At 56.7% G+C, this 15,828-nt stretch overlaps 1 protein-coding gene across 2 annotated transcripts; it reads left to right on the forward strand.

The window, feature by feature from the left end:
• Positions 1-12,372: 12,372 nt before the first annotated feature.
• Positions 12,373-14,376, forward strand: LOC126045460 (corticoliberin-like). 2 transcript variants are annotated; one of them, XM_049816642.1, is made up of 3 exons: positions 12,373-12,499; positions 13,259-13,347; positions 13,885-14,376. In XM_049816642.1, exons 1-3 carry the CDS (start codon positions 12,454-12,456, stop codon positions 14,299-14,301), a joined length of 552 nt encoding a protein of 183 aa, XP_049672599.1. In that variant the 5' UTR covers positions 12,373-12,453; the 3' UTR covers positions 14,302-14,376. The 2 variants fall into 2 exon arrangements, with proteins under 2 accessions (XP_049672599.1, XP_049672600.1); XM_049816643.1 differs by lacking the exon at positions 13,259-13,347 and having other exon boundaries at positions 12,466-12,499.
• Positions 14,377-15,828: the final 1,452 nt, after the last annotated feature.

Here is a 15,828-nt window from a genome sequence, read left to right on the forward strand (position 1 = left end):
CCCCAGGGAGAGCCTGCCCGAAGGGATGCACTCGCTGCTTGATGCTACCGAGGCAGGGAAGGAGCCTTCATCTGACGGGTGAAGCACCCTGCCATCTCTCTGCAAGCGTAGGGTAGCCCCTCTCAGACCAAGGTGTCCTGCCTGCAGCAGGGCTGTGAGCAGGAGAAAAACCCACCGCTCCCATTCCCCAGCTCCCTCCTCTTGCCGCCTTGCACCGGGGAAGAAATCCCATGCTCTAGACCCAAGTGAAGGGTCGGTACCAGAGGAGAGGCAGTTCTTAATGTCTGCAAGAAAGCTGAAATTCAGCTGGGAATCACATCACACTTTAGCTCAAGAAGCACCAAGCCCTTGTTTTCAGTTCAGCAGCCGAAGTGAAACGCGGCTCACCCAAATACCAGCTCGCTCTTGCTGAATCAGAGCTGCTCAAGACGCGGTGAGGAGCAGATCTCGTAACGGTCTCCAGGAAGCTGTTAGCGAGCCAGAGTAACCTCAGCGGAAGGGGAGCCGGCCAGCCCTGTGAGGTGGATTTAATCAGAGGAGGCTGTGACCCCTGCGGCTGAACACAGAATATTTTCCTTTCCTGCGTGATTCAAAGTACCAATGCAACATCCTTCTGCTGGAGATAAATGGGCCAAGAGGAGCAAACCTACCCCTCGGCTGGGTGTCCCTGGCTCGGAGCCGGCTCCTGAGGGGTTAGGCAAGGCAGGCGGGTGCTGCTGGCAGCAGGGAGAGCGGGGTCGGATGGGGGGGGTGTTCTGCCAGGCCCTTGCCAAAATGGAGAGTCTCCTGGTGATAACTCAGTGTGGGCTCAGGTGTGATGAGCCCAAAATAACTGCTACCTCTTTCCAGCATGTTGTATAAATTCTCGACTAAATTTAAAAGAAAACACACGCTCGAGTTCCTGCGAGCGCTGGGCGAAAGCATGAGCCCTCAGCTTGAAAGCCACGCTCAGAGCCAGCACTGACACTTGATTAGCGTCTGCTAAAAATAGCTCCTTGCGTAGGTGGAAGGAGAGCTCATAAGCACAAACAAAGGAGGATAGGCAGACGCAGGGTTTTTTGGCTGGGGCACCAGGTGAGCAGCGGTGGGACAAGGGACAGCAGCATCACCAGGCCCATGGAGGAGCACGTCTGCGCCCAGAGTCCTGCCTCTGGGCTGCAGCCACCAGTGCAGGAGCTCAGTGCCGGAGGATCCTGGTGTCTTCTTCCTACACCGCGCTCAACCCCATGAATGAACGCCACCATTATCCCTCATGCATAAAGCTCCAACAGACCTTGTTTGAGCAGTGCCGTCGGCCTCCTTGAGGGAGACAAGACAGCGTGTGGGTCTTGAGCAGGGTTTGCCCCCAGAGTCCGCCATGGTGGTGAAGATCCCACAACACTTCTTTGTGGGGGCGGCGGGGCAAAGCACCTCTTCTCCCCCAACGTCCTTCATCCCAATCCCCATACCCAAACTCCTTGAAACATCATGGATGCAGCCTCTCTGTGCCCCTGATAACACCTCTCGGTAGGTAACATGTAGGCAGTGGCCCGGGGAGGCAGGTGGATGGAGAAGCAATGGGGCTGTGACCCACCATGTAGAGCATCAGAGGGTGTCCTGCACCCATGGTCCATCCCATGGCCCCAGTGTGCCTGTGACGGGCATAGACAGCAGTTGTAGAATACTCAGCCATGGGAGGGGAAGACAAAAATCGGGGTATGAAGGATGTGGGGAGGAGAAGGCATGACCAGAGCCTCAGACCGCCACGTCTTGTTTTGCAGCACTTCCAGGCTGCTGAATGCCACCCACGCACCCTGGCAGTCCCTAGCACCCATGGCCTGCGGCTGGCACACCCATGACGGCACGGCGGAGCGTGGCATGGCTCCCTTTGCCACCGCATCAAGGGCCAGGTGACCCACACCCTGTCCCACGAGCACGGCAACAGGGACCACACAGCCCAAAGGCCTCCGAGATCTTTGTATCCAGGACAATTCTCCCTTTTAACCCAGTACATCCATAATTTCCCTCAGAACACCAGCATTTTTCCTCAGCAGGTCTTCGTTTTTCCTCAGATCTAGATTTTTTCCTCAGCAGATCTGCATCTTTCCCCAGTAGAACCCTATTTTGCCCCAGATGACCCACACTCTCCCTCGCAGGTCCACATTTTTTTTCTCACATCTATGCTTTTCCTCATGTTTTCCCTCAGCAGATCCACCTTTTCACTCAGCGCATCCACATTTCACCCCAGCAAACCCTGGTTTTGCCTCCACGCAGACTTATTTTACCTCAGCAAACCCGTGCACCCACACCAACCCTTCCCCCAGGGCGGGCTGCTCCCGCCACTTGAAAACATGGCGCCTTCCCCTCCCCTCCCTTCCTTCTCAGCACCCTGCTTGAGGTGGCGATGGCAAATTTCGCAGCGAAGACCGCGCCGGGCGGCCTCGATGCTGGGCGACCCCGTCCCCGCCACCGCTGCCCTTGTCCCTGGGCCCCGGCGCCATCTTGGATCCCCTTAGCCTCCCATGGCCGTGGGCTGGAGGGACTACCAGGCCCCTTTCCCCCACCCCGCCATTACCAGCACGACGAGATTGACTATCTTTTGTTCGTGACAAACTGCCGGTGGCTAACACACCACTTCGGAAACACTGTGTGGGAGGCGGGCAGCTCCCCTCCCCACTTGTGCCTCTCCTGGCCAGGAGGCACGCGCGCTCCCCAGCGCCGGCCATGCTGGCCGCTCGCAGGCTGGGGCAGTGTGAGTGAGAACAAAAAAAAAAAACACCACTCTTTTTTCACCAAGATATCGATCTAAGGCTTTCTAAGGCAGTCCTGCCGTGAGGCTGCAGCACAGCTGGGCAGCCTGTGCTGCCCACACGGCTGCTGCAGCCCTTGGCAGCGTCGCTCTCCTCACCAGCCCAAAAAGCCCCATGGGGGTCATGCCATATTTTTTTTTTAAGTGGAAAAAAAACAAAGCAAGTGTGGTGGTTTGTCGAGCCGTGGCACAGTGCCCGGCTGCCACAGCTGAGCGCAGTGCTCCCCCAGACCCTGACGCGGCAGCCGCCCTCCCTTGCGCACCGCTCCAGCTCCAGCTTGCTGCCTCTGTTGACCAGCCCGGCCAAGACCGTGGAGCACACAGGGACACTTTGCAGGACAGCCACCCCTGGGGCAGCCACAGCTGCTCTCCTCACAGCCTCTTCCCAAAACATGGAGATACTGGAGAAAGCGGGTGGGGGAATCCCTTTTTTCTTGTTACACACCTTGGCAACGCCACACTTCCAGCTCTCCTATTGAAGTAGCCAAAAAAAAACTCCCAAAGGCATTTGATTTAGTGCTATCACAAGGTGCCTGCAGGACCTCCTGCTGTAGTCGGGGTACCAGCCCATCACCACAGGACCCCTGCTCTCAGCAGCACCTGCAGACCCAACGCAGCACCAGGACCAGCTTTGCTTGACTTCCTCCCAGAGTCCGGAGCGACCCAAACCACAGCTGATCTGACCAGCAGTGAAGACGCTTGAACACCATCCCCTCACTGCTAAAAATAGATCAGAGCGGTTAAAAAAAAAAAAAAAAAGAATAATATCTGCTTGACCATCAAAGAGAAAACACATTCATTTTGAGGCAGGAGCACCTGAGAGGAGAACTTTCGGGTTGTATTTTCTCTTTCTGCAGCAGATGGGCTTGGTTTTCTTTGAAACAGATGAAATACCTCATTGCTGCCAGCCTGAGATAACTGTCTGAGGCATCTCCAGGGCTGGTGGCTGCCCTGTTCGTAGGCTTGGTGGAGCTGGAAAGCAACCCAGTGAGCAATCAGGTCAGAATAAACGACTCATTTTCCTTTTGAGCTTGCTACCCACCTGTTTCTTATTTGTACAGAAAGAGGCAGAACTTGTGGACTGAAACCTGCGTCCTTGCCCCACCACTCATCTGAGGACTTGGCAATTCATTGCAGGAGTGGGCTGCGCTGACAAGCATGCTGCTACCTCCCAGTGCCTGGGTCTGGGCAGAGCAGGTGCCGCGGGTCTCTGGACCCTCCAGCCCACAGCTCTGCAGGGTACAATCTTGGCCAACTGTAAAAAAAAGAGCTTAATTTCTGTGTATTATAAATGAGGAAATAAGTTGCAAATAACCGCTGGCGGGGCTTGCATTAAAAACACTGCTCTGTTAACAGAGGCGGTTTTTCAGAAGTCGGTATCAAAACAGTAATGGAAAATGGGGTGTTTTTAAGCTGTTGTATGAGGAGTATTTGAGACGGTGATCAGACAATACATCTGACACGTTACGCACTAACTTGTTTACCTGGTGCCACTGGAAACATTTTCACCAACACTTTAAGCAAAATTCGCACTGTCTCTCGCTGAAAGCAACCTTGGTCAAGCTCACTCACCACAGAGACATTTATAAAAATCAAAGACATTTGAAAGACTTTATTCAACCTCAACAAATGTATGCTGAAGCTTTATTTGACGCCATTAACCTGTAGACCCAATAACCGCAACAAGAAGGGAAAAGGTTGGGAGAGAGTTCAATAAAAAGATTCAAAGCACAGAAAAAACCTGGGGTCCACTGCTCTGTCTGTGTCTCAAGCTTCCAGCATTTGGGATTTTACGGTGCAGCACTTTGGGAAGCTTCTCCCTGTTTTGGGACACTTCTCCTTGTTTTGAGAGTCCTTCACGAGCTCCACAGATACAGATGCCTCAGCCATATTCAGAGCACGGCTGTGCAATTGCCTTGCTGTTATCACTGGCTTTGTGCAGGTGGAGAGCAGTATCTCGTCACTGAAATGCTGTGCCAAATTTCAGCCGTGGCCAAGCCAGCACGGCGGATCCGTACCGGCCGCCGGCGCGGGGCTGCTCTCTCCACGTGTCGCATGTCTGGGGGGTCCGTCGCAGCGGGCTGGGGGGTGCAGTAGTTTGGTTACCGGCGGTCACAGTTTTGCACACACACATTTGGTAGTTTTTAGCAGCCAGTCTAAGGTCATCTGGCTTTCTTTTCTAAGCCTTATCCCTAGTGTTTTACACGGTTTGTTAGCCAGTAAAATTATAATGGGCCTTGAAACTCAGTACAACATCCCTGAAAAGCGACAGCGAGGGCTTCAGGACTTTTTCAGATGCTGTTTCATTTCCCAGTGCCCAGCAAATACGATTGCAAAATTGTGCTGTTTAATCTATCTTCCCTGCTGCCGCAATTGTTTTAATATTAATTAATGGGAAATAATATCTTTGTATTACTGATAAATTGCAGAGCCTTAGGTACAAAAGCAGCAGCATGCTTGCACACCACAGCTGGGAAGACAGATAGTTATTGAGAGAGTCACATTATTTAACTGATTGTCATTTTTTTCTCTGTAGCACCGCAAGCTGTGCTGGGGAAGGGTAGGTTTAGTGTGGAGCACCCATGGGTGAAGGCTGCAGACGTGGGGTTCCCCGTGGGGTAGTAGCAGGTTGGCTCACGCCAAGGGCACAAGTCGCTGCCGTGCCAGGATCCGCTGTGCGTCCCAACGCTGCTGAGTCAGGGCACCTCTGCGGGAGATAGCTGTGCTCTGGGAAAAGCACGGGTGCTAAAACACACGCAGTCAGAGCAGAGGAAGAAATCTTGGATCCCCAGTATTCCTTCTCTGCTTTTAATAAACTGAAAGAAAAAACAAAACATGCAAGTGCCCTCCTCCCTTCCTTTCTCATGCAAACAATAGCTGTGATAAGAGAAAAGGAGGGTTTGAGCAGCGCAGCCTTTCCAAGCAGCTCGCTGAGCCATGCTTCCAAGTTCGTTACAGGTACCATTTTGTCCCTGAGCGGCCCAGGCTGGGGTAACTCCCTCATTTGACATGAACATGGAGGAAAAAACCAGCCCCAAGAGGTGGGACTGCAAGGGCAGAATGTGCAGTGGAGATGGGGTCACGAGCCTCCCTGCGGGCGTCCGTCCCCCAGGGACCGCAGGCGAGCCCGAGCTGGGGGCAAGATGCAGATCTCCACTCGCCACGGCAGGACCCTGAGCCTGCTGCACGGGGGAGCCGCGCCGACACCACGACTTGCGCTCTGAGCCGTGTTTGAGGGAAGTGATGTGACTCGGTTGGCTAAATATACCCTTCAAATGGCTGGCACCGACCAGTGGTGCTGGTGCTGTGGCATTTCCCGCGCTCTTCGCTGCCTTTGCTGGTGCAGAGGGACGTGTATGCAGTGTGCTGCAACCAAGGATGCAGATACAAATACCAAGGCTGCAACAAACTCCCGGTATTACAGCTTTGCCCAGGGGTAACACAGCCTTTACACACAGAGCTTGGGAAAGCTGGGCTGCAGCTGCACAACCCCTCTGCCGTCGTGCAGGGTCTCCTGGAAAGGGGTGCTGAAGAAGGCAGCAAACCAACCACAGGTCCTTGAGCCACCAGACTCCCTCCACCATTACCACTGCTCACCCGCACAGCCCTATTTCAGCTCAAAAAGCAGCACACGGGGTGTTTTACACCCTCAAAAGCAGGCCCCAGCACAGAGCAGGACGAGACAGGGGCAACCCAGGGCTCTGGTGGGGCTGAGGGAGAAACAACGGCTGGAGCAGCCCAGGAGCTGTCAGAGACTCTGCAACAGCCGATGGAAATCACTCTTTGCAGAGGCGGTGAGGACCACAGCTTGCCCCCCAGCTGTGTGTCCTGCCACGTATACACACTGCTGCAGCCCCTCAGAAGCGTGTTGTGCTCCTCCGGACCAAGGGACGCTGCTTCAGATGAGCCTGGGTCCTTTGGCAGCATCTGTAATTTCATGGCAGGCGGTTTTCCACCTTTTCCTTTGCTCTCCTCGGTTCTACAGCCAAAATGGCTCTTCTGCCAAGGATGAATGAATGATCAAAATAAATCATTCCCCTCCAGATCTGCTCTCTTAAAGCCGTGAGACACAGGAGCTGTTCTCCCCTCCGGGTTTAGCCTTGCTGGAGGACCTGCTGGCTGAGCTGGAGTGGCTTTAGGGTGGAGGGGGATGCAGGCAGTGCCACAGCCCTCGGTCAGGGCAGGACCGAGCTTTGCCTTGTGCTCTGGCTCCATTCAGAAAGGCAGCATTTAGGAAACATGCTTTTTTGGTGGGTGGAGTGAAAACGAGGGTCTTCTGCTTGTTGAAACGAGGAATAGGACCCTTCCATGCCCCCAGGGCCAGGGAGGGGGCAACCCAGAGCAGCTTCGTGCCCAGGCTGGACCCAGGCACTGGAGGATGCTCTGCAGCTCCCGCAGCCAGGGCATCCCTCCTCACTTCCCTCTCTCTAACAGCAGCCAGGCACTTTCTCATTTTCAAATGAGTCGAGAGAGCCACTAAAACACAGAATCGGGTCTTTGCGTGGTTTGGGGTTTTTTTTTTTTTCTTCACTTCTCTTTGCCGCCCTGTCTGTCCAGCGTGTAATGGAAATTTTACCACAGACGCTCACGATGAACAAACAGGAAGCCAGCAGAAAGTGTGGCAATTCGCTGTAGCCTGGCTCAACTCAGTCGAGTGACAAGAAAGGCCATAAAAGCTGGCGTGGGGGTGGCAGGGTAGAGGAGAGCAGGCGAGAGGGGCCAGGGCTGGGCAGCTAGTGCAGGGGATCCGGCCTCTGCATCGCCTCCCCGGGGACAACGCGGGTTCGCAGGTAAGGCAGGCACTGCCCTGCACCTTCTTTTTCTCCCTTCTGCAGAAGTGATTTCTAATTATTCTTGGAAGTCCTTACCGCGTTTCTGCTCGGCTCCTTCTCACAGCAGAGGAGGTCGGGAGGAGTCTGCCGCTACTTCATTGCTCTGTCCCAAACTTACTAAAACTTAACCGTGCTCATAGAAACTAATTCTATTTGGCTTTTTCTTTTTTTTGGTCTTTGTAAGCCCGTAATGCAAAGCTTAAAACCCCTCCAAAGTCGATCACAGATTTGCAATAGATGTATTCAATAAGAAAAAAGCTGTGCTGGGGCTCTGCAATCCCTTTAGTTCCTGCCTGAAAGATTTTTCTTTCCTTTGCTCCCGGGCGAATCTAGAGTTGGTCCATTGAAGCACATTGCCTTCGCTGCATGTGGGGTACCTAGAGATGCACCTGGCTAAGTCCATACCATACACGTGGGAACGTGTTAGGACCCAAGCGAAGCAAGAAATCCAGAAAGGGGCTGAAAATGGATCACAGATTCCTCTGTGCCTTTTTCTGACAGTTTTTCTAGGCCCACTCAGCTCTTGCATGGAGCTTGTCAGTGCCAAACTTGAAAATTCCTTCCCTTTGATTTTGTAGTTCGTTCACTCACTTTAATTGATGAGCTTTTAACATTTATTTTTCCACTTTTACGGCAAATCTCTCTACCATGAGACTGCCAGAAAGGGCAGCCAGAGATCTCCTTCCCCAGAGAAGCGATTTTCAGCATCCTGTAGCGTTAGGAAGCTGAATTGGAAAAAAAACCCCTTACCTGCAGAGACGGACAGAAGATTTTTCTGTTACCAGATTTCAAAATCCAGGGCAGCCCCCGCAGAACCATGCTCTGGCGCTCCTGCCGCTCACACAGGTGCTGCCATCTGCAACCATGGGAGCGGCTGCTGCGGAGGGGAAGGAGATCTGCTCTTCCCTGCCTCGGATGCTGATGGCCCAAGGAATCGCAGGAAGGGAAATGCATTAGATGTGAAGACAATTTGAAGATAATGAGGTGCTAGAGGATTTCCTGGGGTGCAGGCAGACTCTCCATTAGTGGTGTTTACAGGAACAGGCAGCTCTCAAAAATGGTTAAGGCAGAGTTAACCCTGCAGCCCATGCCAAGCCCAGCCCTTTTGGTCCCCTGCAGCCCCATATATGTGGTTCTGCACGCTCCTGGCCTGGGGCACTGCAGCCCTGAGCCCCGGTGTCCCTGTTTAACAGCGGCACTGGGTGATTTCAGCCCCTCTGGGTTCGTGGAGCCTGGTGCTCTGCCCCACACAGCCAAACGCAGACCTCTGCACCAGGGGAGCTGGGCTGCACCTCGTGCTCCCTCTCCGAGACTGTCCCCCACTCATTACATGTGTTGAAATGCAGCCGAAGCCTCTTTGAGCAGGCGCGCAGCCTTCCCGCTCTGGACAGCCCCCATCCTGTGCTTACCAAGAGGCTGTACCATGCCCAGGCAAGCACCTCCTTTCTTTTAAAAACAAAAAAATATCCACCGAGAAGTAGGGTCAGGATTTCAAAGAGCCTGCGCTCATGTGGTTACCCTCCTACCTGCTCCCATCAGGGTAAAGGGAGAAGTTTTTCCCCACCACCGAACCCAGGACCACGTGAAGCCCAGGCTGCTCAGAAGCATGGCACGGGGCAGGCACATCTGGTGGTCGTGACCATCCCTGCTTCTCCTTCCTAAGTCCATGCATGTGGCTCAACTGGAGATTGTGCCGACCGCTCTCTCTTGGTCCCTGTCTGATGCAGCTCGTGCTCTCAGAGGCCCTGGGCACCTCCTGCCATTCACCTCGGTGGCTGGAGAGGGACAAGTCTTGTACGCGTGGCATGAACCTTCCTCCTGCCTGCACTTCACAGTTGCAAAACCTGCAGGGCCACAACCGGTTCCTTAGAGGAGCAAAGCCCTTTGGCTGGTCCGGTTGCAATCAGGAGATGCCCATGTTCTGCAGCAGTTTGGCTTGAGCAGGAATTTCAACCAAGTGACTCAAAGCCCACATGGGAGCATGCAGGGCTGGGTGGCTAGGGATGTTAGGAGGATGGGGCAGGCAACCCCACCGTAAAACCAGAGTCCCAGTGCCATCTGGTAACATAGACAAAAATATGCACCACTGGCTGTTTAACCCACGGACACAGCCATTCAGCTGGTCCATGGCTGCACGTCCCCAGCCCGGGGACACATCCCTCCTCCTGCCCCTCTCAGCACCCACTTTGGGATGCTGAGCCCAGAAACAGTCCCGGGTGCTGCCATGAGCCACCCCGGCAAAGTGAAATGGTGGGAACAAAAAGGACGGGGAAAGGATGGAGGGCAAGCTGCCAGCCTGGCACAGGCGGCATTCAGGCAGGGGTTCAGCCCTGCCAGACATCTCATTCCCTCTCCAACAGCCTTGGCTCCGTGCATCAAGGCATCCCTAGGGGAAAACAGCATCCCACCAGCATCTCTTTGGGAAGAGGCTGTTCCATGCAGAGTGCAGGGGTCGAGCCGGGACGGAGAGGAGGTGAAGTGCCGCTGTGGGAAGGCAGAGCCAAGGGGCTGCTTCTCTGCTTTCTCTTCCAAATTCCTCAAAGGTTGGAGGGTCTGGGTGAGCACATGGCGTGGGGCACGGGATGTGGGGGACGGGGTGGCATGGGGTTCGGCAGCTGCCCAAGCGAGGGGCACCTCGAGGACTGTCTAACCTGAGAATGGTGAAACATAAGGGTCAATCTCAGGTTCGTCAGCCCGTGAGATGCCTTCTCCAGAGCAGGATGGGCAGCGCTGGCCCCCACCGGGACCACGGCCACCCCCTCCACCCAGCATGCAGGGGATGCATGGTGGGGAGCCGACGGTCACCGGAGCTTTGTCTGCAGCCTTTCACCGATACACGTGTAAACCCTGGCACGGCTGCTTGTGACGATGGGGAAGGACCGGGGCGGGTGCCAGTCCCCAAGGAGAAAAGGGAGGAAAGTGGTCAGCAAATCCCACCCGTTCCTCAGGAGAAGCTGCTGGAAGCTTGGCCACACTTCAGCGCCGAAGCTGTCACGGTTGGCGAAGCAGCGGCTGCCGCGTGCAACTTGCTGGAGTGCTAAAAGTGCCTAATTAGGAGCTTCTCTGACTCCTACCAGCTGCGAGGCCGCCAGATCCATGCCTCTGCGAGCCAATGAGCGCAGCTGAGGGGTGAATTTGGCATCCCTGAAAGCATCATTAACACATCATTCCTCGCACTCCTGACTAGAGGAAGAGACAGTGACATCCCTAAAAGTGACAATAATGAATCCCCAGACAGCACGCAGGGCCCCTCAGTGCTGAATGTGTCAGTAATTTATGAAGGGAGCAGAAAAAAAATATTTTTAATTTTCCAAGTTGAGCTTCCTAAATAAAACACGAGTACAAGATGCACTTGTTGGATTCACTGTCTTTCCTACAATTAAATGACTAATCCTAAAGCACACAGACTGAAAGAAAAACCATCTAAAGCGTTCCCAGCCCCAGAGCTGGCCATGGGGGTAACAGATGAACCAAGCTGCATCTCCCTGCATCTGCTCCTGGCCATGAGGGTGTCAGTGCTGGAGCAGCTCTCCCTGCCCAGATCAGCTGGCTCACTCCTTCTGAGCCAGGGTGGCCCCCAAACCCCCATGAGTGATGCTCTGGGTGTCAGCCCCTCTTGCTGCAGCTCTCCCCCTGCCTACAGCCCCTGCCCTTCCCAAGCGCTACTTCTGCAGAGCAGCCCCAGGAGATGGGCAAAAAGAGTTTTGCAGAGAGAGCCCAGCCCCACGTGCAGAGGAGCAGCCAAAATCATTGCTGCTGGGACCCCCAAGCACAGCCACTGCAGCTGGAGGGTAGAGCAGCCCCAAAACGTGGGCTGCCCCTGCAGCGAGGGCTCCCTGGCTGTCGGTGCCTGGCTCTGCCGCCTCAGGTCCCGTGGCCCCGAGACATTTGGGGTCACCTGTCCCTGTGCTTGGCTTATGTAAAAATAAGCCCCAGACTCACTTACATGCTTTGCAGCAAGTGGCAGAGAGCGGCTGGGTAGGCAGGGGAGCACGAGCACCTGCTGAGTCCCAACCTGACTTTAAGGAGACATAAGCCATGCCGGGACCCCCCCAAGCAGCAGGGCAGCACAGGGGAGGCAGCTCCATTCCCCCGTGCTGGGGTTCCCCAGAGCCAGGGCTGGTGGAGCCGCTTCCTTCTCCTCCTGGGATTTGGGGGGTGTCACATTTGCCCTCAGCACCCAGCAGGTCTGGAAGATGCCCTGGGAGCTGCAGGCAGGGCAGCAGCAGCCCCCGGCTACGGGCTCCTGCCAGCGCCTGGGGGGACAGGCTCAGCAGTGGCACGAGGACAGGCTCAGCACCCGGCACAGCTACGGCACGGGGTCAAGCTTCGGGGGACAGCGGGAGAAGCAGGCTCAGGTGGAGCACTGGAAATTGCAGCGGTTCTTGATGATTCAGTAAAGAAAAGGACTTAGAAAATGCACCGCGCACAAAGCAAGTGGGAGGCAAACGCTCCCCCCGCTCCCGCCTGCCCGACAGCCGCTTTGCTTCTGCTAGGAGTTATTTTGCAGTTGAGGGGGTGCAGGGGAGCCCCCAGCTTGCTGCCCCCCCAGATCCCTTTAGCCCTTTTCAGTGACCCTCCAGAAAGCAGCAGAATCCTCATTTTTTGGGTGGCTCCTGTCCTGGAGAAGGATGGGGTTGGTTCTTGCCATTCATTCAAGTTCTATTTAATGTGGGTTGTTTGGTGGTTTTTTTTTTCCCCTTCTCTTGAAATGTTTATTCCTCATGAGGGAATTTTAATTTTAGAGGCAGCAGCACTTTTGCAAGATGAAGTGATTGCCGAGCTCCAAGTGCCAAATGATGGAAGCTCCAGCAGGGAGGGAGGAAAAGGCAAATGAATCACACGCAGGAATCCCTTGGGCCCCGACTGGCATCCAGAGGTGTGTGTCTGTGCTGGGCGACCGGGCCAGGGAAGGAACGTGCCTTTGGTACTCCACCAAAGGGGGAAAATGGCGTTCCAGAAGCTCATTTATGCTTCTGAAGTCAAGTTTTCAACTATGGGATACCAAGAGATGGGTCACTCAGAGGAGCTGGGGAGGGTGCTGGGGCTGCCTTTGCTGGGCAACTTCCAAAGGAGCCGCCAGCACCGACGGGGAAAACTTTCCCTGGGAAATGAAAAGGTGCAGAGCTCAGGGCTGACCCCGCACACGCATGTGCGCCCCGGCGTGCCCCTCTGCCACGGGCACGCACGGCCCCGCGGGGACCACCACCCTCCGTGGGGTTTTCCAAGGGATTGAGCCTGGATTCGTGTCCCGGTGCGACACGGGAATGGGAGGCTCGGCCGGTTGGTGCTGTTGCACCCCCAGTAACCTCTGTCACACGTGGAGGGTCCGTGATGTGCACCTACACCCCCCCCACAACCCCCCATCCTCCCCAAATCTCCCAAAGACCCCCCACCCCTTTTACAGACCCAAGAACACCCCTCACCCCCTCTGTGCCCCCCCCCACACCCTCCCAGGACCCCCCCCTATATCCCCTAAAACCCTCACCCCCCACGTACCCCCGTGTACCCCCAAAATTCCCGCCCCCCCCCCCGCGCCCCGCCCGTTCAGCACCGCGGACAGCTCCCGCCGCCCCGGCCCCCGCTCCGCGCCCGGCTATAGCGCGGTCACGTGGGTCCCGCCGCCGCCCCTATATAGCGCGGTGGCGGGCGGCCGGCGCGGTGCGGTGCGGTCTGTCCGTCTGTCCTGTCCTGTCCTGTCTGTCCTGCCGGGCGGAGCGGCGAGCGGTGAGCGCAGCCGGGGAGAACAGGCCCCCCCCCCCCCCCCCCAAGCCCCAGCCGGTCCCGGTTCGGGGAAGGGGGTTCCAAGCCCCGGGGGAGGGGGGGTCCGGTCCTGGGGGTGTGAGGGTCCCATGGCCGGGGTGGGGGGTATCCCATCCCGCCGGGGGGGTCCCGTGGCAGGAGGAGGAGGGTTCTAGATCCGGGGGGGGAGTGTGTGTCCCGTCCTAGAGGCCAAGGGCGTCCCGTGCCTGGGGGGATACCCAGCCCCGGGGGGGGGGGTCCCTTCCCGGGAGCAAGGGTGTCCCAGCCCCGGGGGGGGGGGGGGTTCCAGCTTGTCCCCAGGAGGTTTCTGTCCCAGGGACAGCGGAGGGGTGGTCCCATCTGCCGGGGTGGGGGTCCCATCCTCAGGGGTCCCGTCCCGCGGGGGGGCTCTATCCCCAGGGGGGTCTCATCCTCACCCCCATGGTGTGAAGCCCCTCGGGTGCCCCCTGACAGCAGCGGGGGGGATGTGGGGGTCCGGGGTGGGGGGGGGCTGTCTTGCAGGCGTCTGGCCCCGGAGCGGCTGCGATGCGGGTCAGGATGATTTCGGCTGCCTCCGTCCTCGTCCTGCTCTTCTTGCCCTCGGAGACCTGCTCGCCCCTGCAGTGGCCCCGGGGACCATCCCGCAGGCTGACCCTGGCCCCCCAACCCACCTGGGAGCCCTGGCCAAGAGCCCAGCGATCCCCAGTCCCGGATACCGGCCCCTTGCCACAAAGACTGTGTCAGCCCCAAGGGGCAGAGCCCACCCTGGCCCCCCGCACTCCACGGGCGCTGCAAACCGGCAAAAGGCGAGACGGCAAACCCAACTCGCTGGATCTCACCTTCCACCTCCTGCGTGAGTTCCTGGAGATGTCCCGGGAGGAGAGACTGGCCCAGAAAGCGCTCAGCAATAAGCTCTTGCTGCAGAGTATAGGAAAATGAAGGAGGGTCGGGGGGTGGGGAAGGGGGGGGGGGGGGATGAAGAAGACCGACCCTATAGCGAGCGGCCATGGCAGAGCGGAGAATGGGAGGAAGATGGGGGGGGGGGGGGGTGCTGCTGCCCAGCCAGGGGCTGGAGCCGTGCCCAGGGAGCCCCCCCCTTGCCCGGCGGGGTCCCCGTCGCTGCGTCCCATGTGTTGCTCTCGCTGTTGTACATTAAAGTTGCCCTCGCACTCGCCCTCCTGCCGTCCTCTTGTGCTTCCTCCCCACCCTACACAGGGCTGGCAAAGTTGACTCTTTCCTCTGCTTCCCCCCCTGGGGGGGTGTGGGGGTGTGTTATCCCTGATTTTGAGCCCTCCGGATCCATCCCCTTTGCAGACACAGGGTTTGGGAATGCTTTGACATACCGCTGTTGCAGCAACTGTGGGTAGCGAGCATCCTCTCCCCTCCTGGAGCTGCTCAGTCCCTACCACCATCCATAGAGCCAAACCAGGTCTCCCCAAAAACACTGGAGCAATCTTAGATTCATCCCTGGGTGAAAGGCGCCGGCATAAAGCACTCTGAGTGGTGCAGCTCCCGCCTATCCCGCCCGAGGAACTTTGTTCCTCGGGCGGGATAGGCGGGAGCTGCACCACTCAGAAGTTGTGGGAGCACGTGGACACACACACACACACACGTGCATGCAGGTGAAAAACCACCATCAGCTGCCCAACAAGAAGTGAGGTTGCACAAACAGCTCCCGGTATCGGGATGGGGCAACATGTGCTGCAGAGGGGTCCACGGTCAGTCCTGCAAGAGGGTCTTGAGTTGGTTGGGATGTGGAATGGGTGATCGTGTCCCACCACAGCCCATCAGCAGCCTGTGAGGGATCAGCATCACCCATGAGTGATCACCATGAGCCCATTATCATCACCCACGAGTGATCAGCGTCACCCACGAACCCATCACCATCACCCATGTAGCCAGACACCGGCATCCCACAGGCACTCGAAGGTCCCTCATCCTTCTCATCCTCCTTCCAGGGCTGTGCTAGCAGCAGCTCTGGTGCCGGCAACCAAAAATATCCTGGAGAGCAGCCCTGGGTCTCTCAAACCAAGTTTGATCTTCTCTGAGGCTGGTGGTTACATGGGACAAAGCTTCTCCTCGCACTGCTAATGCACCGTGATCGCTTTGTGGGCTGTTGGTTGTAAAGGTACATTTTCGCCCATTATGAAAAAAAGGCAAGGAATATATAAAAGCAGTAATTACTGCAAGGAAAGGGAGGAACAGTTTGTTAAACCAGAGACAATTACACACAGCCTGAGGCAGCCGGAACAGCTCAGAAGCACTTTTAACCCTCTCCGGAAAGCTGGGGCCTCGCTGGGGCAGGAGGGGGGGTCTGGGACCAGCTGAGCTGAGGCCCCCAGACCTGGCAGGAGGAGGAGGAGAATTTCTGCTGCTTGCCGGGAGCCGGCAGCAGCCTAAGGCAAGTCAAGTGTTCAGGGGGTGGCCTGGAACACGAGTGGGGGACAGCTGGGTGTGTGGGTCCAT

The sequence above is a fragment of the Accipiter gentilis genome, chromosome 14, assembly GCF_929443795.1.
Source record: "Accipiter gentilis chromosome 14, bAccGen1.1, whole genome shotgun sequence".
Classification (NCBI taxonomy): domain Eukaryota; kingdom Metazoa; phylum Chordata; class Aves; order Accipitriformes; family Accipitridae; genus Astur; species Astur gentilis.